The following is a 27,925-nucleotide window of genomic DNA, read 5'->3' on the forward strand; positions in this document are numbered from 1 at the left end:
GAGCACTTTGTTTTTGATAGTAAATGATTTGAATCAGTTGACTGCAAACTGTTACGCAATATGCAGACTACTGTGTGTTGTGTCTATTAAAAGGACTAAAGTTGAGATAGAGTTGAATATTTTTGTCGTATATTTTTCACTATACGTTTCTGATTGAGTCATGTTGTTCAAGGGGGAAGTCAACCCAAATATTGTAGTATGTGTAGTTGCTCACTGTTTAGGTGACGGCCAATCACGGCTCGTCTCTTCTGAAGTTGCGCTGTGATTGGTCATTATCCGAGTCCCCTTTCAAACCAAAATGGCGGACTTCCTGTGTAATTTCAGCGATGACTTCTTTAGACTTTTTTGTGCGACCCCTCATAATATACATGCCTACCAAGTTTCATTTTACGAATTGAAACTGGCTTCAGGCGTTGATTAAGTATACTGTATATTAACATACAGCCCAACCAACATCCTCTCTCTCACTCTCTGTCTGTGCCTTTAATCCAATCAAATCAATTAATTAGGCACAAACGCCACCATTGATGTAATCACGAGGCGGGACGCCTGGAGCTTGGGCTGAGGCGACAGGCGGGCCTCGGGCTAAACCGCCCTCAGGAGATTAAGCCTCCACATGTCCTGCCAGCAGGAAGGCTGTCCCACTTTGCGAGAGGCTCCTTCCTCAGGAAACGTTGAATTGATCGTTTTGCAGCCACTCGAAAGGTAACCCACCACCACCCGAGGGTCCCGGGGACACCATGCCAGGCGACGGACTGACCATCAAGAACCGCATCAGGAAGCTGCTGAGATCGCCGTCTGGCAAACATGCCAAGGGCTGCGGGGACAACCTGGCCGGCAAGGCATGTATATGTAAACATTTACCGGTATATAGTTCTATATGATTTTTAAAACAGAAGGGCATGTCATGAAGTAAAAAAAAAAAGAAGAAGAAAATGTGTACATAAAGTCTACAGTTTTTTACTTTGCATTTTAAAAAGTTTTAACATACTGTTTATTAAAAAAAAATATATATATATATATATTTTAAATGAATTACTAATTTAGATTTTTTTTTTATGATGAATAATTAAATATTCATTGTGAGTCAGAAAAAGAGAGATTGAAGGGAGCTGCAAAAGTTTTTAAAATTAGTTTAAAATGTCCAAAAATTGACCATAAATACTCAAAAAGGAAGAAAAGCCGGAAATTACCGTAAAATTGCCCTTGATATTGCCAAAAATGTCATAATATTCAATAAAAAAAAGGCCTAAAAGAAAATGCTCAAAAAGTACTACAACAATAAAATATCCAAAAACAAAAAGAAATCCTGAAAAATTCCGCAAAATTGCCCTCAAAAAAGTCACAAAATTGATTTTAAGGCAGCAAAGAAAATGTTCAAAAACAAAAGAAGAAATCCTGAAAGTTACCATAAAATGTCAGAAAATTTATAGCAAAAAAGGCAGGAAAAAAAATGTGAAAAAGGAAGAGGCAGAAAACGACCATAATATGTACATAAAATTGCTAAACATGTCCGAAATTTTAAGAAAAGGAAATGGGCGAAGAAAAGAAGAAATTGAATATGTACATATTGGATGCTGTCATATATATACACTTATATATTTCAAATGTTTTGTGTCTCCAAACACATTTTTGCTTATTTATTTGGCACAAAATGGCTCTTTTGACAAGAAAAGTTAAGAACCCCTGGCCAAGTACAAGCGATGCTAATTTGCTAGCGCTCTGATAAAATGTAAATGACAAACTCTCAATGAAGGACACGTGGAATAAAATGGCCGCGCCAAACCAAAATGGCAGACTTCCTGTGTCTTTAGTGATATCTTTTTGATCATTCAAATAGATCTACCATCAAGTTTCTCAACCCGAATTAGTTTTTATGACATTTTATGGTACTTTTGCCTAAGTTTGTGAAAAATACTTTATTTTACTGTTTACATAGCTCCGCCCATCACTGATTGACAATATCCAAAGTGTTGTTTTGCAGGTGACATTGGAAAAGGTCCTCGGCATCACCGCTGTGGGCAACAGCTGCCTGGCCTGCGACCCCAAAACTGGACTCGTGGCTTATCCTGCAGGGTGAGAAAAAAGGAACACATTTTTATATAAATGTGAAAAAAATTACAATTTATATTGACGAACGTAATTTTTTTTTTTACACCTTTCTTCTTTTTTTAAAGTTATTCACTCGAGCTAATTTGTCAGCATTCCTAAGCACAATGTTCTTGTGTGTGTCGGATAATCCATCCTAGGTTTGTTGTTTAGCAGTACACCTAACAACGCTAATAGCAGATTAACAGCGATTACTCACATTGCTCCAATTACAGCACATATATCTGCATGTTGTGTTTCTTTTACTTCACACGTATTGATTGTGTTATCGTGCTTGCCTTTTTTGTAGGTGTGTTGTGGTATTGCTGAACCCCAGAAAGAACAGGCAGCATCACCTCATCAACACGTCAAGGTGAGCTGGTTTGCGTTGAAATGACGACCGTGTGAGCACATGACGGATGCTTCTCATATTCCCGGTTGCAGGAAGACCATCACGGCTCTGTCCTTCTCCCAGGATGGCAAATACCTGGTCACAGGCGAGGTGAGGCACGAGGTGTAATCAATTATTCGCTCAACTCACAAATCTATATATTTATAAAAACAATGTTTTGAAATGTGTATAATCTGGAAGTCAACCACAGCCACATGTAAAATAATCCATGCTGTGGTTTCATCGAGAAAATCCCCAACAGGATTTAGGTGCGCATGTACAGCCGGTCGATTAAGGATTCCGTGTTCCTAACGGCCCGTTTTAGGCTCGCCCATTGGCATCTATCGCTTGTGGGAAGCCAAGTACCGGCGTAATCTGGCCCAACCGGCCAATTAAAGCTGATTAACGCATTCACTGCCATTGACGGCTATAGACGTCAAAAATTCATTTCACCTATTTCTATTAGTTTAACTTTTTTTTTTCATTTTTGTTAACAAGAGTATAAAAACCTAGGAATTTTTTGGGGGGGTACATTTAGAACAGATATAAAAATTTTGATTAATCGTGAGTTAACTAGGGAAGTAATTATGATTACAAATTGTAACCGCCTGATGCCGCTAATTTTTAATAATATTTATTTTTATATAATATAAATATATATTTAAAAAAACCAATTATAATCTTTTTTTACATTTATTTTTAGAAAAGATTATTAAAAATTTGGGGCGTCAGGCGATTACAATTTTTAATCGTAATTAATCGCACGACTTCACTAGTTAACTCGTGATTAATCACAAATTTTATATCTGTTCTACTACAATAAAAAATAATTCTAGGTTTTCATACTCTTGTTAACAAAAGTGGGAAAATGTTAAACTAATAGAAATAGTTCAAATGAGTTTTTGACGTCTATAGCCGTCAATGGCAGTGAATGAGTTAAAGGACTTTGCCGTGTAAGTGGACGTGTGTATGATGGTTATTGTGACAGCGGAGTAAAGTTCAGTAGCAGTTTTTTTCCCTCTCTTTTTCTAAATATGGGATTATTGGGGCAATTAAATGACTAGCATACTTGAGTTCATTTTAATCGTACTTCAGTTCATTTGAAGTGTAACGTATTTTGTTTGAATTTTATTTAAGTGTGCCCTATTTTATTTTTAACCATCATTTTGTTTTGTTTAGTTATACTTGAATTCCTTCAAATTAAAATACAACTTGAGTTAATTGTTCATATGTACTAATGAATCATTTTGTTTTAATAAAACTTTTCATACTTTTGTTCATTACTAACATACTTAAGTTTGTTTTATTAGTTCCTTTTCAAGTTCATTTCAATCATACTTAAATTGAATTTAATATTTTCTTTTTAAATTATGCTTGATTTCATTTTAATCGAGCCTAATTTAGTTTGTTTTTAAATCATACTTTCCTACCTTTCAACCCTACTTAAATTTATTTCAGTAATACCTTTGTACGCTTCAACAATACTTTTGTTCATTTCAATCATAACTGTTTTGCATTTGAACTATTATAGTTTGTTCACTGAATACTTTTCACATTTTAATTATACTATGGTATATGAATAATGAATTTTAATCTTGTTTTGATCTTACTGTAGTGATTTCAATCAATTCTAGTGTTCATATGAAAATAAAATTTGCCGTACAAGTATCAAAATAAGATGACCATTAATAGTTAATTACATGTGAACTGCATGACAGCTAATCTGTGTTAGCATAATCTACCAGGCGTAACCATCCACAATTCAATTTTTAAACCCTCCATGTGATTAAAAAACCCATCAATTGTATCAAAACAGGAAATAAGAAACGTTAGCATAGCACAATGTCTCTTGTATTGTACCGTCTTGCAAGCCAACTCTTCTGGTGTCCTCCATGCTGCACGAGCTAGCTCACCTATTAGCTCCGACCTTGACTTTGCCGTTTTAAAGCGATGGGCGATGGAAATAGCTCAGTGATCCCTTACAGAGAGAGAGCGAGAGAGAGAGCGAGAGAGAGAGAGCGATGTGAGAGGGTTACAAGTCATGTAACTGTGTGCAGCCAGAGAATAATCTCTACAGTACACCCAGCCTTGACATTGAAACCTCAGAATAGAACGCCATTATGTTTACATGCACGCGGTCATGGAGCTACCGAGATAGCGCTGCTTTCCTTTTTGTATTTTTAATTCCAGACGCAGCGGGATCTATATCGCAGAGCAAAAAATGTTTTGAATGCTAAAAACATTGCATTTAGTAAATGCTAACGTATTGTTTTTAGCATTTAGCAAATGCTAATGTAATGTTTGTAGCATTTTGTAAATGGTAATGTTTATAGCTTAGTAAATGCTAATTAAATGTTTAGCATTTAGTACATGCTAATGTAACTTTTATAGCATTTAGTAATGCTAAAAACATTGCATTTAGTAAATGCTAATATGTTTTTAGATTTGAGTAAATGCTAATGTATTCTTTATAGTATTTAATAAATGCTAAATACATTAAATTTAGTAAACGCTAAAAACATTGCATTTAGTAAATGCTAACGTATTGTTTTTAGCATTTAGCAAATGCTAATGAAATGTTTAGCATTTAGTACATGCTAATGTAATGTTTATAGCGTTTAGTAATGCTAAAAACATTGCATTTAGTAAATGCTAATATGTTTTTAGCTTTTAGTAAATGCTAGTGTAATCTTTATAGTATTTAGTAAATGCTTAATAGATTAAATTTCGTAAACGCTAAAAACATTGCATTTAGTAAATGCTAATGTATTGTTTTTAGCATTTAGCAAATGCTAATGTAAGGTTTGTAGCATTTTGTAAAGGCTAAATACATTACATTTCATAAATACTTAAAACTGCATTTTGTTCCCATAATGCAAAGGGGTATTGACTTGACATGAACACTTGTAGCATTATTCGGTTGCATAATGATAAAAATGCTTTGTTTTTAGCATTTAGCCTACGTTTTACTAATACGTTCAAATCGTACTTTATATCATTAAAATCGTGTTTAACTTAACTGTACTTATTGTTTTTTTTTTATCTTACTTTAGTTAATGTTAATCAGTTTAATTCATCATAATTTAATTAATTTTAATGATACTTTGGTTTGTTTCAATCATACTTAAGTTTTAGTTCCTTCTAATTGTATATTTTAGTTTGTTTAAATAATTTTTTTTATATCAGGTAAGTTTCAATCGTACTTTAGCTTGTTTTAATCCTGTTTTTTTTATTTAAATTGTATTTTTGTTTCAAATCATACTTTTTTTCATTTAAATCTTATTTAAATGTGGTTTACATCATTTTAATAATTCCTCAGTTTGGTTTAACGCTTCAGTTTTCTTCCTTAGTTTGATCATCATTTGAACTGTAACGTACTCTGATTTGCTTAATAAAAAAAAAAAACACTCAACACATTCCGACCGATTGCCTCCCCAGAGCGGCCATCTTCCCTCCGTGCGCCTGTGGGACGTGTCGGAGCGCCGGCAGGTGTCTGAGCTCCAAAAACACGAATACGGCGTCTCCTGCGTGGCGTTCTCGCCCGACGGCAAGCACATCGTCAGCGTGGGCAACCAGCACGACATGATGGTCAACGTCTGGGCGTGGAAAGTAAGCGTGCGGCTCCCTACGAGGTTATTAGCACTTGAGTCTGTAACGTGTTGCGTTATTATCGCAGAAGGATGTCGTGATAGCCGCCAACAAGGTGTCCAGCAAGGTCACGGGGGTGTCCTTCTCTGAGGACAGCTCCTACTTTGTCACCGTGGGCAACAGGCATGTCAAGTTCTGGTATTTGGACCACTGCAAGGACAGTAAGGTATGATGCTAACATACTAAGCTAGCATCTTTTGTAATCATACTTGAGTTCATTTCAATCACATTTTACTTGGTTTCAATCATTGTGCTGGATATTTATTCACCCGCACTGAATCTCTTCTCTGTATTGGTTATGAAATTTATGTTCAGGTTCATTTGGAGGGTAATAAGCCGAATTATGTTGCTCTTGTTTTAGGCCAGCACGCCGGTGCCTCTGCTGGGCCGTTCAGGTCTGCTGGGCGAGCTGAGGAACAACTTCTTCTGTGACGTGGCCTGTGGACGAGGACAAAAGTCCGACTCCACCTTCTGCGTCACCTTCTCTGGCCTGCTGTGCGAGTTCAACGGCAACAGGATGCTGGATAAGTGGCTGGACCTGCAGGTAAAAAGTTGTTGTGTGTGTGTGGTTTTTTTCCTTCAGTTCATCCTTCCCTTCATTCTTTCTTTGCTGCAATCCCTCCATGTTTCCTTTACTCCTTCCTGTCTTTCATTCATCCGACCCCCATATTGTATTCTATCCTTCCTTCCTACCTTCAGTCATTTCTTAATCGGTCCATCTTTTCTTGCTCCCTTTCTTACTTCCGTATGGCGGACCTTTGTTCCTTCTTCCCATCCTACCTTTATTCCTGTCTTGTGTCCTTTCTTCATTACCTACTTATTCTCCTCCTGCCTCCCATCTGACCTTTATTTCTTTCCTATCTCTTTTTATTACTTCCTTCCTTTCATACATACATCCCCTTCCTTCATTCCTTCCTTTTCATCCAACCTTTATTCATTTCATACCTCTTTTCCTTCCTTCCTTTCATACATCCATCCCTGCTTTCCTACCTCTTTTCCTTCCTTGCTTCCTTCCTTCCTTCCTTCTTTCCTTCTTTCTTTTCATTCATACATCCATCCCCTTCTTTCCTACCTCTTTCCCTCCCTTGCTTCTTTTCATACATCCATCCCTGCTTTCCTACCTCTTTTCTTTCCTTGCTTCCTTCCTTCCTTCCTTCTTTCCTTCTTTCTTTTCATACATCCATCCCCTTCTTTCCTATCTCTTTTCCCCCCTTGCTTCTTTCCTACCTCCCTCACTCTCTTGCTCCCTTCCTTTCTTCCTTCCTTTCTCCAACCTTCACTTATTTCCTACTTCCTTCCATCTTCCTGCCTTCCTTGCTTCCTTTCTCCAACCTTCACTTATTCCCTCCTTCTTTTCTTCCTTCCTTCCTTTTTTCCTCCAACCTTTATTTCTTTCCTACCTCTTTTCCTTCCTTTCTTCCTTTTCATACATCCGTCCCTTCTTTCCTACCTCTTTTCCTTCCTTCCTTCCGCTCATCTCTCCTTACTTTCTTCCCTCCTTCCTGTCACAGTTATACCATCGTTGCTCCCTTTCCTTCCTACCTATATTCCTACATTGCATTCTTCCTCCCATCCTGCATTCCATCATCCCTCCATTGTTCCTTCATATTTCCTCCCTTCCTTACTAACATTTTTAGTCTCTTACTGTATTCCATTCTTCCTTTCTTTCTTCCCATCACCCATCTACTTCTTTCCTTGCTGCATTCCTTCCTAAATAAATTAATGCCAAACTGTGTGTCTGCTTTTGCAAGTAACACTATACTGTGTACTATATAACAATGTCCTGTTCTTCTTGGTGTTGTGTAGACCAGCGTGGCCCAGTCTCTATCTCTGTCCTCGGACCGGCTCTTCTGCAGCTGCGCTGACGGAACAGTGCGAGTGTTCAGCCCGCTAGACCTGCGTTTTGTCTGCACGCTGCCTCGGCCGCACCCCCTCGGAGCAGACGTCGCGTCCGTCACCCAAGCCAGGTGAGGAGGTGATCATCCACTGGTGTATCTATGTCTGCCTCTGTCTCTGTAATTTGGTGTTTAAGCTCATGCTACTAAGGAAGTTGGGTTCTACTTCAACTGTCTTCCTGTCTGTCTCTCCGTCCAGTCACTTACTTTGTAGCCGAACGGACGCCCGCTACCCGGACGCCATGGCCGTAACTTACGACCCTGTCAGCCGCTGGCTAAGCTGCGTGTACGCCGACCACAGTGTATTCGTGTGGGACGTCACCGACCTCACCCGAGTGGCCAAGATCCACTCGGCCCTCTTCCACGCCGCCTGTGTCTGGGACCTGGAGGTAAGCAAACCTGCATACTGTCAGAAAAAAACATGAGGAAAACAAATGCATATTTGTGAAAAATTTATGAAAATATTGCTGAAAACTTGCTTCATGATACCATTTTGGAAAGGAAAGTGTTACTTCTTATTCTTGCATTACACTATCTATCGATCTATCTAAAATTAAAAAATTATGAAAATACTTGGAGGGGAAAAAAATTAAAATATTATGACCTACTACAATTACATATACATAGATATGTTCATATAGATAAACATTAAGGACATTATTGGAAAAAATAATTTGTAAACTTTTTTTTTAAAGTATTTTTTTTAAAACAATTTTAGAAATAAAGACCCTGCTGGGAGAAAAACTTCTAATTTCATTTTTTTTTAAATAAGAAAAATATTAGAAAATAATAATAATGAAAAAAATCCAACCTAGAAATGATAAACAAAGAAAAAAAATTATTGAAATTATTTTGAGAATAAAATTTAAAAATAAATTAACTCAACTAATCTTAGAAATTCCTAAATTTCTATAAAATACTGGGAAAAATATGCATTAAAAAATAATTTGAAAAAAGACTAATACAGTGTAACAATCTTAGAAACTAAAGAACATTTGGGGGGGGGAATTAAGAAAAAGGTCTTAGAAATGATTAAGGAAAACATCAGAAAAAATAGATACATTAAAAAAGTTTATTATATATAAAAAAAAAAGGTTTGGATTTGTGCGTTCTATTCTGAGAAATGTAAGAAAATATTGGATGGAAGGGAGTCATATCTAACAATGTTAACAAAGTAAAACATAAAAACAATATAAATAAAAACAAATTAATTATGATTAACATATACCATATGTACTGTCCTAACAATGTTTTTACTATGTTCACATGATCATATTGTGGACTGAACCAATTTCTCAGATGTTTCCAGATATTCCGGGTGGGATGGCGGCGAGTGTGTGGCCCGGCACCTTCCTCAGCTGCTCGTCCGACAGCACAATCAGGCTTTGGCACGTGGACGAGCGCACCCGCGTTCATTGTCGGAACATCCTCAGCAATGTCAGTTGGACTTCATAAAAATCAAAACATATACAATGCAATAATAAAGAAAAGCTGCTCATATCCTGCATTGTTTTGTTGTTGTCGCAGGACCTCCTCAAGATCATCTACACGAGCGCCAGCACGGCCGCCTTGCAGGAAGCTGAAAACCTGACCAATGTGGATAAACCTGCGGACGGACAGCCGGCGGAAAGCAGGACGGGCGTCCGCACCATCTGCGTCAGCCCGGACGGAAAACATTTGGCGTCCGGAGACCGCAACGGAATGCTCAGGTCAGATTGCAAAAACTGTTAGAATGGATTCAATGTTTTCCCATTCATTTCAATGGGGGAAGATGATTTGAGATACACGAGTGGTCACGGAATTAATTAAATTGTCACGGAATTAATTAAATTTGTATGTTAAGGCACTGCTCGCTGTCATGTGATACAGTCGATGAAACATCCTCTTGTGTTTGTTGTTCAGGGTCCACAACCTCAGCAGCATGGAGGAGGTTCTCAAAGTGGAAGCTCATGACGCCGAAATCCTCTGCCTGGAATACAGCAAACCTCAAACAGGTCAACTGCGCCATTGTGTACCTTCTTTCCCTCCTTCTGCTCTTCTTTCTTTCCTTGCTTCGGTTCTGTTCTGTGCCAATCGTACGCGGTATTGATTAATCGGACCCCTCGTAGGTCTGCATCTTCTGGCCACGGCGAGCAGAGATCGTCTGATTCACGTGCTGGACGCCGCCTCCGACTACGGCCTGGTGCAGACGCTGGATGAGCACTCGTCCTCCATCACAGCCGTCCGCTTTGCCGGTGAGCCTCCTGAGACTTTCCTGTTCTCTTGCCTCTTTAAATAATACATGACTATTGACTATGTGTGCTCAAGTGGGCCTTATTCTTACACTTTGAAGACAAAAGTATTGGTACACTTGCACATGACACACACACACACGAGGAAAGTTAACTCCAGGGTCAGCTGTACAGATGTCATGTCTGTTAAAAAAAGTAATGCATCCTGCGCTAATAATTTCATAAAAATAAATTTAGATTTTTTTTTTTTACGAAATATGCTCAATTAAATGATACTTTCTCACTTAAAAATGAACAATTACATGTTTTTAATTGCTCAAAATACACCTAACCAATTATCCTATATATATATATATATATATATATAAAAAACTAAGAAGGTATGTGACACTTATCTTGAGGTAGCTATTGTTTTTGTTTAAAAAAAAAAGAAGTATTTTTATGTGCCATCATTCATTTTAACAGAATTTTATTAAATTAAAAAAAAAAGCCTTTTTGCTAGGCTTTTTACTTTTTTACTCTGTAGCACTTTGAGATTGTTGAAATATAAAGTGCATTACAAATAACATTTATTATTATTATTATTATTATTATTATCAATTTTATTTAAATCGTTATTGTCATCTTTATGCTTACTGTATTAATGTATTTTTAATTTTTAAAAGCAAGGCTCGTTGGAGTCTTTTTATGTAAAAAAAAAACGTTTTTTAATTACTACATATCTTTTTGAAAAGACACATACATTTTTTATTTAATTTTATTGGAAACTTATTAAATAAAAACAAATATTTGTAATAAAAAAAGAGAAAAAGGAACTGGATTTTTTTTTACATCTAATAAAATTAGAATAGTTGTGATTTTGTCATATTAAAACAAAATTACCATTTGCAGTAAATGAAAAAATATCAGAATGTCTAACTAATGTATTATTAGCAAATGGAAGGCCTTTTGATGAGATACTGTGTCCCAATACTTTTGTCCATATTGCACATCATTTGATTTATTCTGTGAACATACAATAATTACATTTGAATCCCCCATTTTTTCATATAGCCACTGATGGCAAAGTGAGATTGATCAGTTGTGGGGCAGATAAAAGCATCTATTTCCGCACCGCACACACGGTAAGTACACACGACACACACACGTGCCCCACCCACAGGGGGTCTTAAATCGGTCTTAAGTAGCTTAGCATAAAGTGTGGACCAGCAAGCCTTTTCCAATCAGGGTCCATTTTTCTCCGTGTTGATTCTTGTGCGACTGTGTGAACGTTAACTTTTATGGAGCGTGATAAACAAGCGCTTGTTAGTCGCCAGGAAGATTTATGAAGCTCTGCGCACAGCCTAAGCCAGCCAGCATCCTCGTAATCACACAGCACGCTTAATGAGTGTCAGCACTGTTTTGAACATTTATCAACAGACGTAGGAGGTAACGATTAAAATCACAAGGGAGATAATACCTACGCTTCTCATTCGAGACAAGAAAGTGCTTTTTGTTGTTAACAAAATGAAAGGGGACGGACACCCTCTCAAAGAAAAGGTAGATCTATATCCAGCACTCAAACGCCTATCCCCAAGGCTATTATGTGATCAAATGTACAGTATGTATTAAAAAAAAACATTTGAGGAAAAGGCATTTAACCCTTTTTAATTAACTACAATTAAAATTAAAAAAATGAACTTGCAACAAGTTTAGTTTAAAACAAAAAACAAATTGCAGGCAAAAGTGCTGTTAATTTTTTCATTGAATTATTTGAACCATAAGACACTTAAAAACATTTTATTAGGATATTTTAAACATCTGCAGAAAATATTTCCTAAAAAAAAAAAAAATACGCAGCTGGAAATAACATGCTTTACGGAAAAAAAGTAAATTTTAAGCATTTTGCAATAACTGTAAAAACTTGAACTTGAATCAATATTATCTTTTAAAAATTGCAAATAAAAAAGGAAACGTTTTTTTTGCTATTTGCTGAAAACACACTTTTTAAAACTTACCATGTGTAGAAAATGTATTATTTGATAACAAGGCCATCTAAACCATTTGCAGAAAATAAAAAGTAAAAAATAAAATTAAATTAAATTAAAATTATTGACAAGACTAATTCCATTTTAATTGGGTAAATTGCTATGAATATATATTTTTTATTAAAACGTAATAAAAAATCTGCATCAGACTGAAATGTGTTCACAATTTATTTGTCAAAGTGTTAAAATGACATTTTATGAAAAAGTACTAGAGCTATCGGTATTTGGTATAAGAGTGAATATCTGGTATCGCTCTGAAAAAAAGTGGTATCAAAAATCACTTTTTAATACTCAGACTATTTTATCTATTGTCAAACAGGCAGGCACTGTAAAAAAATATGCATTTTTTATTGTAGAAAGTCTTATAACATGATTGTAAAAAAAAAAAATCAATAAAACTCACTCACTTATCTTCATCTTGTTATTAATTTATTGATATTAAGTTGATGTACTTGTATACTTACTTAAAATATTTGTTTTGTTTTCTTGTCTTGTTTGCATGACCGTTTTCTGTTCCGTGTACAGCACTTTGTATACAGCAATGCTTGTTCTAAAATGCTTTATAAATAAAGTTGAGTTGAGTCTATGTTATTCCAGAGCGACAGAGGAACCGAGTTCAGGCGTTCTCATCACACAGTGAGGAAAAGCACATTGTACGACATGGCCGTGGACCCCATCTGCAAGCACGCGGCGGTGGGCTGCCAGGACCGCTGCATCAGGTGCGTTTGTGTTTGTGAGTGTGCGTCCTCCAAGGTCGCACCTGAAAACCTCAAGGTCGCGTTGTTTTTGCATCAACAGGATTTTCAACATCAACAACGGCAAACAGAAGAAACTGTACAAGGGATCCCTCTGCGACGACGGCAGCCTGCTCAGAGTGAGTCGAGCTGCCGAGGATTAGATGACCTGTGTTGGGGTACCTAAAAAAATGGCAGTTTATGTGTGTGCGTGTGTGCGTACACACATATTTTATTTTATTGTATTGCATTTCTTGTATAAAATGTTAGTCTTATTGTTTATAACTCTTTTTTTGATTGGTAGATTATTAATTTTTCTATTTCTATTATTTAAAGATATAGATCAAATATATTTTATATTTGAGATATATTTTATCTTATTTATTTATCAGATTTTTATTTTATTTTATTTGCTTAAAATCGTATGCCGAGGATAAGATTACCTGTGTTGGGGTACCTAAAAAAATGGCTGTTAATGTGTGTGCGTGTGTACATATTTTATTTTATTGCATTTCTTGTATAAAATGTTAGTCTTATTGTTTATTACTCTTTTTTTGATTTGTAGATTATACATTTTTCTATTTTCTATTTTTATTATTTAAGGATATAGATGAAATATATTTTATATTTAAGATATATTTTATCTTATTTATTAATTTTTACCTAATAAAATGGCCCCTTATGTGTGTGCGTGCGTGTGTATATATTTTATTTTATTGTTTTGCATTTCTTGTATAAAATGTTAGTCCTATTGTTTATTACTCTTTTTAATACTATTTTTTTTATTTGTAGATTATAATTTGTTCTATTTTTTGTCTTTTTTATTATTTAAAGATATAGATAAAATATATTTTATATTTAAGCTATATTTTATCTTATTTATTTATCTGATTTTTTAAAAAAATGTTATTTGTTTAAAATCGTATGCCGAGGATTACCTGTGTTGGGGTACCTAATAAAATGGCCGCTTACACGTGGGCGCGTATTTGTGTGTTTGCAGATTCAGATTGATCCGTCGGGTCAATACGTGGCCGCCAGCTGCTCCAACAAAAACATCAGCATCTTCGACTTCCGCACCGGAGAGTGTGTAGCCACCATGTTTGGACATTCAGGTAAGAACGGGATCGTACACACAGAGCGATATCGATATATATATATATATATATATTTTTTTTTTACTCATCTGCATAATTGTGAACGTGAGATCATCAATTATAGCAGATAGCCCAAAACGAGTGATGCAGCTCTTTTATTGCGCGTTTCAGAGATCGTGACCGGTCTGAGGTTCACCAACGACTGCAAGCATTTGATCAGCGTGTCGGGGGACAGGTGAGGAGGTCGTCATTCCAGTCCAACCTTCGTCGGTACGACCACTCCCCTCTTACATTGTTGCCGTTTTTTTTCCCGCGACATAGCTGCATATTTGTGTGGCGTCTGGCTCCGGAGTTGACCATCAGCATGCGGCAGAAGCTCTTTCAGCTCCGACAGCCTCTCAAGAGCGCATTCAGGTAACCCCGCCTTCTCCTCGCCCCCTTCCTTCCCAAAACAATTTCCCTTTAATTGAATTTGTGATGACCGGCGGCAGGCGAGAGGCGCACAGCGCTCCCGCTCTGGCGGGCCTCTCCTCAGACAGCGAGCGGGACGACGAGGACGGCGCCGCCCGTCAGGACTCTGACGACCGCGAAGATGAGTCCAGTAACAACGCGTCCGCCGACAGCAGCCAGACAGAAGAAGACACTGGCGGCTCAGAAGAAGCACCTGACTGGGAGGCAGCAAAAGTAAGTCACAGGACAGTTGTTACTCAGTTTGTTCACATGGATTCCTTACATCTCGCAAGGTTTAAATATTCCAAACTGTTTATTTGATCTCATATGTCTCTTTTGATAAGGAATTTCTTCTCTTTTAAATCTTATCGGAGCATAATAAAACATAATCCTTTCATGATTTCATGAAGTGAGATTATTTAAATATAAGATATATTGTAGGCTGCTGGGAAAAGGGGAATTTTGCTTTTGAAAAAAAAAATACAATAATTTAATGTCTAAAACATTTGTATGCATTGTAGTTTTATCTTTTTGTATTTTATTGTATAAAATGTTAGTCTTATTGTTTATTATTTTTTATCTTATATTTTTATTATTTCTTTTTTCATTATTTCAAGATATAGATAAAATATTTGACATTTAAGCTATATTTTATCTTTTTTATTATCAGATTTTTTTTAATTTAATTTGTTTAAAATCGTATGCGTTCTATGTTAGTTGTATTTCATTTTATTTCTTTAAGCATCAAGTATTCACAGTATCAGCATATTAGTTTTATTTTATTTTATATTCAATTTTATTAAACATCCCAGGTCTACTTCCTACGCATTTGTTACATTAAATAAACTTGACATGGAATCTTTTTATAAGTATAATAATAAAAATATTGCAATATTTTATAAAATAATCATTCTCTTTAATTAATAACTTACTTTTTTTTCATTTAATACGGAATATTTCCTCTAAATTATTATAAATATATTTAAAAATAATAATAATTATTATTTAATTTAGTAAATAACCAAATCAGATTACTTAGGTTTAAAATGGACCCGGTAGAACCACATACAGCAATTTTTTTTTTTTCAAACCAAAATTGTCCCCCATATAAAGGGTCAATAAAAATTCAGAACATTTTCACATTCAATAGACATTCACCCGTACTTAGTTAAAAAATACATAACAATAATAATAATAATGATAATTTAAAAAAAGCTGACTTCCATCCTAACATGATAATGTCTAATGTTACAAATGTATGTTATATAAAATGTATATAATGTATATAATTGTGTACATTTAAGCTTAGTCGCCTCCTTTTACACACGTCATTGATGTCTCCAGCCGGCTGTACCCACGCCCGTTGTCAGTCGTCGTCCTCGCCGCCGCTGGTCTCGTCGTAGGGGCTCTCTGGAGCTGAAGGTCAAGTCCATGTTGGACCTGAGGCAGCTCGAGAACTTCACTCCCAACAATCCCGCCGACGCAGACTCACGCAGCAGCACTCCCACCTTCCACGCGCCCGCCCCGAGCTCGGACTGCCCCGAACTCTCACGTCAGCACGTCGTACGCTATGATTGGCTGTCGTCTGAGGGCGTGGAGGGTTGTGAGAGGGCGGGGCTGGGTACGGCGGACAACGAAGATAGGTACAATCATCTTTTTACGCATGTCACTATTCTGTCCATAGCAAAAGCACAACAAATTGGGTTAGTAGAGGTAAATTTATTTTCGCAAATACCTACACCACAAAAATGCATCTTCCCTTTTGATAGTCCACTAGCTTTAGAGTGCCTCGTTGTCGGCCGCGAGTGCACGGAGAGAAGGCGGCGCTAATTTCACTTAGTGATATGAAATTTGGTAAACATGTCTATCGTGATTAGACATACAAAAAAGTCTCAAGAAGCCATGTCCCAAAAGACAAAGGAAGTCTGCCATTCCTCTTCCTCAGTGATGACAGGAAGCGTCAGGTGCTCAGCCAGAGCCAGGACAGCTACAGCCCGGACAGCGCCTGCTCCATGGGCTACGACAGCCGAGGCACCAGTCCCGATGGCATCCTGGATGGTAAAACTCATGTCAAATCACCAGAACTCTTGCTTGAGAGCTTAACTCATTCACTGCCATTGGCGGCTATAGACGTCAAAAATTCATTTGAACTATTTATATTAGTTTAACATTTTTTCCCACTTTTGTTAACAAAAGTATGAAAACCTAGATTTTTTTGTATTAGAACAGATATTAAATTTGTCATGCGATTACATTTAAAAATTTTAATCGCCCGAAGCCCCTAATTTTTAATAATCTTTTCTTTAAAAAAATAATATATATATATATTAAAAAATATATATTTATTTTTTTTAAAGAAAAAGAAAAGATTATAAAAAATTAGGGGCATCAGGCGATTAAAATTTGTAACCGTATTTAATCGCATGACTTCACGAGTTAACTCACGATTAATCAAAATTTTGTTCTAAATGTACACAAAAAAAATCTGATTTTCATACTCATACTAATTAAAAAAATTATGTTCAACTAATATAAATAGTTCAAATGAATTTTTGACATCTATCATCAACAGACTCCGCAGACAACGCGTCACTTAGTCTGGACAGCTCGGCGGATGAGGAAGAAGAAGTAGCGAAGGCTGAAGAGGACGAGGCCAGACGAGAAGATTTCCTCAAGCAGAACTTTGAGATGCTGGCTGACACCTGCAGCACAGGTAGGACCAGCTTATTGATTATTTGATGTATTTCTGTAGCTTTTTGTTTGATTTTTGGTGTCATGTAACACGCAGTCGATCCGAGCAGAGTCCCGAGGCTCAGCATGTCGTCCCGCTTCCTGGCCAAAGGACACCACAACAGGTACGCATCACAATTTCATTAGGTAAATGTGCGCGATGCTGATTTGCGTGCGTGCAGGGGAGGGCCTGTTTTTTCCAAAGTGCAGGCAAAGGAAGCAGGCGGCGGCCTCTGCCACAAGCCTCCAGTGTCCAAAGTGCGGCCCTTGATGGAAAACGGACAAAACAGAACCATAGATGACAAGAGCCCCGTGTCCCCTAGCGCCACCCAGAGGCCAAAGTAAGATATTACGAGTCATTCACCATTTAGCATTTAGCAACTGCTTCTTTTTTTCTGTCTCACTAGGCTCGTCACAGGCTATGTTGTCATCCCGAGACCCCAGAAGAAGACCGCGTCGGGGTCCCACCTTTGGAGGTTCTCCACGCCGGCATCCAAGCCTAACAGAACTGCCAGTCTGCAGAAGTCCCAGTCTGTCCAGAACCTCACCGTAGTCTGTACGTTACTCTCAAGAGTACACTGCATTTTCTTAAATAGCGCGCAAATTATCTTGCTAACCAAAACAGCAGCAAGTAAACAGTGCAATTTGTACAATTAAGCACCCCACAAATGCATTTGAGTGGTTTGGCTGCCAATCATTCTACTTAAAATAAATTTGAAAAAGTGTATTAATACTGCATATTAGTCAGTGAGTGAGTAACTAAAATAAATAAATCAATAACATAATATGTAGATCGAATTCATGAATACAAAATAAATGTAATAAAATAATAAAAGCAATTAAATGTCATGTTTTAAATCAAATCAAACTGACATTTAAAGACATTTCATTATATTATTAATTTTGTGGTATTAATGCATAAATTAAAAATCAAATCAGATCTACTGTAATTACATTGAAAAATTATTACATGCATTTGTGAGTTGAATTAATGGTGAAATAATAATATCAGATACAATTAGATAAAATAAATATAACATCATCAACGTGATTTGAATGTACAAATAAGAAAAAAATCAATGTATCAAATTATACAGTTTTTAAAATTATTTTATTTTATATATTATATTTTATTAATATGTGACCTGATGTATAAATTAAATTATTATTATAGATAAAGTATTATATTATTTTTTATTATTTTATTATTTATGATTATGACATTATTTATTATTATTTTATTTGTTATATTATTTAACATTTATTTATTATTTAATGTATTCATTATGTAGATTTATGCTTAAATACATTTAAATTTAAGAAAAATCACATCAGATTAAATTAAACAACTTCAATTGTATTTTAAAACACACAAAATAAAATAAAATACATCCTCATAAAAAAAGATAAAATAATATTGTAAAAAAATTGATTGATATATGGATACAATGAAATATAGGATCGGACAGAATTAATCATAAAAAATTGACAAAACTGAAATGAACTCCAAAAAATACAATAACATCAATTATAAATAACTTTTTGCAGAAATGGCCGAGAAAGAAAGCAATACAATGTACTGTAAAATGTTCTCCCCTTCCTCCTCCCCCCCAGCTCCATGCTCTCCATTGCCCTCTAGTGATCATATAGAGTGGTGCAAGAGACCCCAATATCTCCTCCTGGACCGAGACCCTCCCAAGCCCTCATCCTCGCACGTGTCCTCCCCTTCGCCAGGCTCTCCGCAATCTCCTCGCTCCTACATGAACCCAACAGCCAGCTCCATGGCCAAAAGCAGCCGCTCGTCATCCGTGGGCGAGGGCGTCCACCTCGGCCTCGACCTGTCCCCCTTCCCGAAGGCTCGGCGGTCCTGGGGGGATCTGGACGTGACGGAGACATCTTGGCATCCCCTCGCCGCCGTCTCGCCGACGCCTTCTCGCATCCCTCAGCCCAAGCAGCCTCTCAGCCCTCGACGCAGCCTCTGCTTGGAGATGAAAGCCAGCTCGTTTAGTCCGGGAAGTCCGACGAAAGCTTCTTCTCCCGTCGTGGGACCGACGTGTGATGTCACATCCTACACAGGTAAGGATAAAGGCTCGGGGGGGGGGGGGGGTAGAGGGGTGTTCCTTTTTTAATTCTTTGTTCTTCTCTTTTGTGCAAGGTTCAACAGAGAATAACAAAATGGCGACGCCTGAAAGGTGAGTTTGAAAAAAATAATAAGTTTCCGCAATAATTTGTCTGTGCGCAACTTCCTGGCTAAGAAACTATAAATAATAAAATAATTTTAAAAAAATGAATAAAAAATATCACAGTATTAAAATTACAGCTCTAAAATGACCTTTTTGGAAATATAAATAAATAATAAATAAAACAGCTTTTTCTCCCCTATTTAATAAATCCATTTTAGTTTTGCACAAAATATTGAATATTTAGTACAGAAGAAATATGTATCATGTTAAGTAAATAAATAAATGTTAACATTCTTCTGTTTTTACTGAGTAAGTCACTGCTGCGCTATTTTTAGAACAAACATTTGAACCGGTCTATTAGCTTTTTAAATTCAATACAAGCACTAATAATGTCTTAATACACGCATCATTATTTTCCCCCAGCAACCAAAATGTAGGCCTGCCGCCCGAAGTGCTCCCCCTGGTGGCGGAAGATCCCATCACACGTGCAGGTGTTCCTCCTCCTACCGACCTGTCGTTTCCTAGCACTCCTTTTCCTTTCCTTCTTCCTCCTACTCCGTTTCGTCGTCACTCTGCCTCGCTCTGGCCGCCGCCGGCTTCCGTGTCGCCGCCTTTGTCACCCGTCGTCGCCTCCTGCCAGTGCCACGCCGGTGAGTGTACTTGAAATGCAGGTGCCAATGTTTTCGTTTGAGGGTAAATCTTCACTTTTTTAACATCGGTGTGCACAGATGTTTTTTTTGAAAATGTGTGTTTTAATTTTTTCATGTATTTATTACATTTTAAATTCACATTTACTCTGCAGGTGATTCCGTCACTTTGGATGTGTGCAAGCAGGCCGCAAGTGAGCTTCATTGCAGTCTGAGGCGAATCGTCACGCTTTACACAGAGGTCAGTGCGTGGTTTGTTTGTTTTTTCAAGATATGAGCTGTATTGTGGCAGTCATTCAACTCAATTCACAACAAGCAGCAGTTTGACAGTTGTCGTGGTAAACACTTCCTCATAAAAGAGGCTTCAAGCTGTGCCACTCCAAATTTTATTTCAAAGTAAACAATAGAACAAAAAAGAATTACAAATTGTGTATTATAAAACAACCACATAGGGCAGCCTAAACAAGTGCTCTAGCTTGATGCTAATGCTCACACATAACAGTGATGAAAATCCGTATATGGCTGACGCCCATTGAAATTGAATTGGCGGGAAGGAATACAAATCAAAACACCCACAAAAATAAAAATGCTAATAAACATTCGCTATGCATTTTACAAGAAAAACAGTTAGGCAGGAGAATTTGATTTATTTTGTTTGATTTATTTTTATTTTACATTTTATTTTTATTTACTTATTATTTTCTTTTATATTATTATTTTTTGAATGGGAACAAACAATTTTTAAAAAAAAAATATATTTTTAAATAAATTAAATATATATATATATATATATATATATATATATTTGAATTTTTTTTGGAAGTCCATTGTAATGGAAAATGCCATATGCAACGATTTACATCTACTGGCTGTGTTCTAACCCAAACAAAAGCTATTGGACCATAAACAATTCAGCAACAAATATAGACAGACTGTATAGCAGTACTTTACAGTCATGTAATATTTAGTCATTAAAAAAAAAAGAAGAAAATTAATCAATGAAAATCAGCCATTACTTTTGAATTGTGGCTCAACATGATTGTGTAAGAAAAACAAACAAGCACTTCTTGTGGTCCACGTTGAGTGTGCTACACAGTGACTACTTGTCACCCTTTAACTCATTCACTGCCATTGACGGCTATAGACGTCAAAAATTCCTTTGAAGTATTTCTATTAGGTTTGTTAACAACAGTATAGAACCTAGAAAAAAAATTGTACATTTAGAGCAGATACAAAATTTGTGATTAATCGTGAGTTAACTAGTGAAGTCACGCAATTAATTACGAAAAATTGTAATCGCTTGACTCCCCTAATTTTCAAGTCTTTTCTTCTTAAAAAAAAAAAGTAATTGTAATTATTTTAGTTTTTAGTTTTAATAATCTTTTTTTTAAATAAAATATTTATTTCTTTTTTTTATCATAATTAATCGCATGACTTCACTAGTTAACAAATTTTATATCTGTTCTAAATGTACAATACATTTTTTCCTAGGTTTTCATACTCTTGTTAACAAAAATGGGAAAAAATGTCAAACTAAGAAATAGTTCAAATGAATTTTTTACGTCTATTGCCGTCAATGGCAGTGAATGAGTTAAAAAGGCTGACTGATAAAAACTTTGAAGACAACTCTGATGCAAATTAGAGGACACACCTTGGATGAACATGTCCCTTGTTTAATTTTTTTTTTTAAATCTTGTCCAGGGGTACCATTAATTTTATCCAGGCCTGTAACATTACTTTATTATTTTTGTTTTATTAAACCACAATTGATTTTCATTGGTTAATTTCCATTTAATTTGTATTTATTTTATTTTCTGTGACCACTGTAGATTTCGCTTTTGATGTGTACCAACAATTTAGTCCACATGTGTCCATTGCATGTACATCAGGTGCTCCACTGCCCTCCAGAGTGCGCAGAAGACGTCCGTCAGGAGATGGCGAAGATTTTATCCGGGGCGTTGACGTCGGCTAAGGCCGAGCTGGACCCGCTGCCGGGCTCCTGGCCGTCCAACGGCGCCACCTGGGGCTCGGAGGCCAAAGGTGAAAGTGACAAAGCGCTGGCGCTGCTGGAGCAGTACGCGGAGCTTCTCCTGAAATCCGTGGAGAGGAAGCTGGACAGCAAGATGTGACACAGGAAGCCACGTGTGCTTTTGTTTGCATAGCGCTAACAGTTCAGCACTCAAAAACGTCAAAACCATTGAAATGCCTTATTTTCTTGAAGACAGTTGTTGCCTGTTTTCTACATGCTGAAATTGTTTTTTTTGTTGTTGTATAAAACAGGCTAAGCTAAATAAAGTAATATAATACTTAAATGTATGATTAGGCATGGCAGCAAGAACCTCAACATTCTATTTGAAGCCATGTAATCGTTAATAGAAAATATACACAATAAATTCATAAATGGTAGAGCGCACACAAAGCTGTTTAAATATACCGTGTATATATATATATATATGTTATATTTATTAATATTAGTGTGCTTTTATTGTTGAAGGCACTCAATTTGTATGTAATATTGTCACACATTTAATCACACTCATAAAATGCCGATATCATGTTACTACGTTGGTCCCTCGCTGATTTTTGTGAGGCGGTCCTACGGAAGCGTCTCCACGTTGACGTAAGTGAGGACGACGTCGTGCAGGATGTTGATTCTGTTGATCTGGTTGAGCTCGCGGACGCGGTGGCGGAATTCGAACAAGGGGATGTTGTTGACCGCCACGCGGAACGAGTCCTGCGCGCACAAGATCTTCATCTGAAACGCAAACACGAATGAATGGAGATTTGACTATGTTTTCAAGTGTAGCAGTGGCCCACCTGGTCCAGCAGGTGGCACTGTCTTGAAACCGCTCATTTGACTTCGACGTTCATGAAAATGTAAACATGTACGTTGGTCTTCAAAGTTGTCGTAGTAGACGATTGCTCTAAATGGTCTAATTTTGTCAAAACAAGGACTTTTTGGCTAATTAAAGACTCTGTTATATTTGATGTTAACGAAAACATAGATTTTCATTGAAAACAAATTTCACATATGTTTGATTTGTTGAAAACGAAATGGTCTCTGATGAATCTGTCAATGACTAAATTGCACGTTTTGGATTTTTACTGAACAAAAAAAAAAGCACATTAGTTACTTGAAAACTAAATTGTCATGTCTTTATGAAAACATACTTTAACCTTCTTGTTGACTTTAAATTGTATTTGATTTTTCTTTTTTAAAGTACATAAGTTAAATGCTAAATTGTCTTTGATGTTTTACATAAACATAGATTTGAAAATATAACATTAAACATAATTTTTTTAAGCCTCTAAACCATCTTCAGTGTTTACAGAAACACGTACGTATATATTACTAATATATGTATATATTTATACCAGGGGTTTCAGGCGATTAAAACGTTTAACTAATTAATCTTTTGAATTCAAGAGTTAACACACAATTAATCACAAATTATTAGTGCTGTCATTTTAAATTATGCAAGTAATTAACTGATTAGAAAAACAGGAGCATGTGCGGTGGATCAAAAAATGTTGAAGACGTCCTCGTGACATTCAATGTCGAAATAATTAACACATAACTGGTAATCTTTAAATTTGGCAAGCAAAAAATGTTGATGATAAAAAAATTAATTAAGCGATTAATTGTGATTAATCAAAATTCTAATGTGATTAATCAGATTTTTAAATAATTATTGTTTGACAGCTCGACTAATTATATAACTGTTCTAAATAAAATATTTTTTTCCCGAAGTTTTCATATTCTTATAAAAGTGGGGAAAAAGTTAAACTAATAGAAATATGGCTGTATCTTTTGATAATTGATAGTCATTTCATAATAATTCATAAAATCTAGTTAAAATGGATGATGTACAGTAAAAAAAAAAACGAGTGTGATATTAATTTGTGTTAAGGTCATTTTTCTGCCACTAGATGGCATTGGTGAAAGCTCAGTACATTTTTCTTTTCATATTAAAAGCTCTAATCTTTAACATGAAGTAACTTGTGAAATTCTGCACATTTTTAAAATTGTAAAATACAACTTGACCCCAGTCTCCACAAATATATGCATAATTATGAAATGTATTACTGCTCAATTTTGACGTGGACTGCGTTGTGACTGGAATTCCCCCAATACAGGCTTTCCAAATAAGGGGCGGTGGTGCGTAAAAAAAAAAAGAGTGGCGTTAAAGGAACTTTAAATTAACTCAAAATGGACACACTAATTTTGACACCCCTAATTTAAACGTATATTAGTTTAGTCGAAAAGTCAAAATTGTCTTTGACGTTGTTGACTTTCTTGTCTCCATTTGCCGATTCTTTTGTTTTGGTTAATGAGGCTATTGAGCAACAACACGAGACCGCGACTGACCTCCAGGAGTCTCCCTGCGGGGTGGCACTTCCCTGATCTAGGACCAGCTTTCCCAAACGCCTTTCCAACCCTTTCCACCTTTTCAGCCAAACGTTAGCCTGACATTCAACCCGCGGAGAGGTCACCTGGAGTCGGTCAAGGGCGTCATGCGTAGCATCAATTAGTCTCGGCGTGCGCGTGCCGACCGCTTCCTGTCGCTCACCTCAAAGGGGCTCCCCAGGGCGAAGGGAAAGGGCCCCTTCAGGTCCCTCTCTTCGGAACCCCAACGCTCGGCCGCCTTGTGGTTACGCACCAACACCTGCTTGCCCCCATCGCTGAAGCGAGGGTTGATGTGGAAGGCGATGTCGTTGCCTCGCAGGAAGTTTACGGTGAACCTAAAAACATATTTTTCCATTGAAACTTTTCGGAGTGTGCCATCTTCCTTTGGACTACTTACATTTTAGCATTAGGTTTAATCTGGCCCAGGATGGTCATCATCATCTTGTCGTACACACCTCGAGCCAGGTTGAGGTTGTAGGGTACGCTCTGGACGTCAAAACAGAACCAAGAACAAAACTTATTATGGAAGACACTCGACTCATGTAAAATGGGTTGTTACTTACTAGTGGACCAGATGTGGGCGGCAGCCAGTGTTGCGGCATCAGGGCCGGATTCTGTCCGGGCCATCCTGGCTGTCCGGGGTTGTAAAGCCAACCAGGATGGGCGGCCCATGCCGGCAAAGATGGATGGAGGCTCGGAGCTGGAGCACGAGCAGGTGCGGAAACGGGAGCAGGTGCTGGGACAGGAACTGGAGATATAGCCGGGACCTGAAAGGGTACCTGAGCTTGAACCGGAGGCTGGGCGGGCTGGGCGGGTTGGTACTGGCCCGGCCAACAAGGGTGGCAGATTTGACTCGGAGCTGGAGCCACGGTGGGAGCCGGATCAGGGACCACGTTTGCAGTTGGGGCAGGAAAGGGTGTTAGCATCTGAGGTGGGACCGGAAGAGGGGTGGGCCCAGAGACCGGCAACGGTTGAGTCCCCAACCAGCAGGGAGTGTTAGGCTGCCCGGTCCAACACGGCGCAGGCTGCGGGGCCTGACACATGAATGTAAAATATATCAAATAGTCTTTTATTGGAGAGATGCATTATATATATATATATATTAGGGGTGTCAGGCGATTATTATTTTTTTAATCATAATTAATTGCATGACTTCAATAAACTCACTATTAATCGCAAATGTTATATCTGTTCTCAATGTACAATAAAATATATTATTAGGTTTTCATACTTTTGTTAACATAAAAGTGGATTTTTTTAAACTAATATAAATATGGCTGCATCTTTTAGTCATTGATACAGTAATTTTGTAATAATTCATAAAATTGAGTTCAAAATAAAATTATGTCCTGTACTGTAAAAACAACTGGTGTGATTTTGTTTTGTGTTGAGGTCATTTTTCTGCCACTAGATGGCATAATTGCATTTGTAAGACATTGGTGACAGCTCAGTGCACTTTTCTTTTCATATTAAGAGCTATCTAATCATTAAGATGAAGTAACATCTGCAATTTTTAAAATTGCAAAATACAACTTGACCCCAAAAAATATGCATTATTATTACATTTATGACTGCTAAATTTTGACGTGGACGTGCCAGTGCCAGTACAGGCTTTCCAAGTCAGGGGCGGTCATTTATCGCGAGTTAAAAAAAATGAGTGGCGTTAAAGGATCTTTAAATTAACGCACTCATTTTGACACCCCTAATATACATGTATATTGCAAAAAAAAAAAAAAAATCTAAATATAAACAATAGGTTGAACTACATAGCCGGACCTGCTGGGTGGGCGGGACCTGCTGGATCTGCTGGGTGGCCTGCGTAGGCCACATAGGGAAGGCGCTCCCGGACATCTGGCCGGGCCAAAGGGCGCTCGTCTGTGGGACAGAACCAGGCGGGCAACTGCCACACAGGACGTCAGCATGCTGAAGGGGGGGAGGAGGTGAGGAGGGCGGCGGGTCGGGGGCCAGGATGGAGATACGAGGCAGAGAGAGGGTTGACAGGATGGAGGACACCAACTTGACGACATCGACACAAGCGTCGACATTTATATTTAGATGCGGAAAATGAGCAACTATTCTTACCTGTGCTTGCATCTGATAATTCGGGGAGCTACTTACGTCCATGATGCCTGGCAAAAGCAAACCACAAAAATTAGCGCCAAAGATTCAAAACTTCATAAAAATAATGTCGTGATGGTCACTGAGAACTAAATGATTGTCTGATCTGTACTCAATTGTCATCAACTTTTCTTTTTTTTTAATTCATCATACAATTCTGGAATACTATTTGTTGGTAGGTTCCGTCATGCCTTGTGATTGACAGGTGAGCTTGCTTATTTCCGCAAGTTGACTAAATGTTGCTGTGGTGGCACTAAAAGTCCTAATTGAAGGATGACTTCAGGAATGATGCTGAGTCACGCAGATGACACAGACCGTCATTGAGTGTGAGGACAAGTCAACAATTTGAGTGTCCTGACCTCAGCACATTGTTCGCTCTTGTGACTACAAATTGAATTAGGCGTACGTATGCCCGCGTAATGTGAAAATGTAGAGATTAGCATATGAATTAGCCTAAAATAACAGCATAGGTAACTACAAAAATCACTATTATGTAACGTTAATGCAGAAGAAGATAGAAGTGATGTTTTTAAAGCTAGAATTGAATTATTGTTACACACAATTTATTATATACATTTATTTAATTTTTATATTTTAAATAGTCATTATTTGTTGTGCTTACAAGTTTGCCAAACAGGTGTATGGGAACAACAATGTTTTTGTCTGTTATTAAAAAAAAAAGTATTACTATTTTAATTGTATTAAAAGAAATCCATGTATTCTTACATTTTCTTCGTGTATTTATTTAGATTAAATTTACCTTCAATTTTTTTGTTGTACTTTTTTTTAACGCCGTTTTAATGCTGCTATAAAAAAAAATAAGGTAAGCAAAACAGCAATAAAAGTCACATGCATTTTCATCTATAAAATGACTATATTTTACTGGCCTTGTCTTCCTGCATTAAGGTTTATCGTAAACGGAATAATCAAACAATGTAAGTAATAAAGCCTTACCTGTGCTGTTGGAGGTGTTTGCGGGCTGCAGTGTTGTTTACGTCAATGAGCCGGCAAGAAGCAGTCAGGCAGTCAGAAACGATGAAATCAACTTTTATATACAAACACCAAATCTTGCTCACTGGACACGCCTCTTTTCAGCACTGCCCTGCAAGCGTGACACATGAACGCAACACATAGGTGCATTCTTATATAAACACACACACACACACACATATATATATATATATATATATATATATATATATATATATATATATATATATATATATATATATATATATATATATGTCACAGTTTTTGCTACCATAAAGTCAACTCAATCCC

At 37.0% G+C, this 27,925-nt stretch overlaps 2 protein-coding genes and 1 long non-coding RNA gene across 4 annotated transcripts; 1 reads left to right on the plus strand and 2 right to left on the minus strand.

Annotated features, from left to right (window-relative positions):
* The first annotated feature begins 605 nt into the window (after positions 1-605).
* Positions 606-23,618, plus strand: LOC147158529 (mitogen-activated protein kinase-binding protein 1-like). 2 transcript variants are annotated; one of them, XM_086060843.1, is made up of 31 exons: positions 606-842; positions 1,985-2,076; positions 2,399-2,461; positions 2,533-2,590; positions 5,918-6,088; positions 6,156-6,293; positions 6,489-6,671; positions 7,934-8,094; positions 8,222-8,411; positions 9,322-9,459; positions 9,550-9,731; positions 9,925-10,016; positions 10,131-10,256; positions 11,307-11,377; positions 12,878-12,999; positions 13,079-13,154; positions 14,015-14,126; positions 14,280-14,343; positions 14,430-14,522; positions 14,600-14,792; positions 15,903-16,201; positions 16,504-16,616; positions 17,131-17,271; positions 17,347-17,413; positions 17,471-17,629; positions 17,696-17,844; positions 19,023-19,364; positions 19,444-19,480; positions 19,895-20,121; positions 20,274-20,359; positions 22,008-23,618. In XM_086060843.1, the coding sequence occupies exons 1-31, from the start codon at positions 741-743 to the stop codon at positions 22,245-22,247; spliced, it is 4,287 nt and encodes a 1,428-aa protein (XP_085916969.1). In that variant the 5' UTR covers positions 606-740; the 3' UTR covers positions 22,248-23,618. The 2 variants fall into 2 exon arrangements, with proteins under 2 accessions (XP_085916969.1, XP_085916968.1); XM_086060842.1 differs by having other exon boundaries at positions 18,903-19,364; positions 22,008-23,617.
* On the minus strand, positions 1,556-4,620 carry LOC147158530 (uncharacterized). The gene is made up of 3 exons (XR_015090763.1): positions 4,340-4,620; positions 2,445-2,575; positions 1,556-2,069 (listed from the first exon to the last, which is right to left on the minus strand). It is a non-coding gene; the product is annotated as an uncharacterized LOC147158530 (long non-coding RNA).
* Positions 20,489-27,684, minus strand: LOC147158531 (uncharacterized). The gene is made up of 7 exons (XM_086060844.1): positions 27,599-27,684; positions 26,609-26,655; positions 26,303-26,449; positions 25,090-25,560; positions 24,924-25,012; positions 24,690-24,861; positions 20,489-22,873 (listed from the first exon to the last, which is right to left on the minus strand). The coding sequence occupies exons 2-7, from the start codon at positions 26,648-26,650 to the stop codon at positions 22,715-22,717; spliced, it is 1,080 nt and encodes a 359-aa protein (XP_085916970.1). The 5' UTR covers positions 26,651-26,655; positions 27,599-27,684; the 3' UTR covers positions 20,489-22,714.
* Between the last annotated feature and the right edge of the window lie 241 nt (positions 27,685-27,925).

The sequence above is a fragment of the Leptonotus elevatus genome, chromosome 18 (genome assembly GCF_054856555.1).
Source record: "Leptonotus elevatus isolate MCC_2025b chromosome 18, RoL_Lele_1.0, whole genome shotgun sequence".
Lineage (NCBI taxonomy): Eukaryota > Metazoa > Chordata > Actinopteri > Syngnathiformes > Syngnathidae > Leptonotus > Leptonotus elevatus.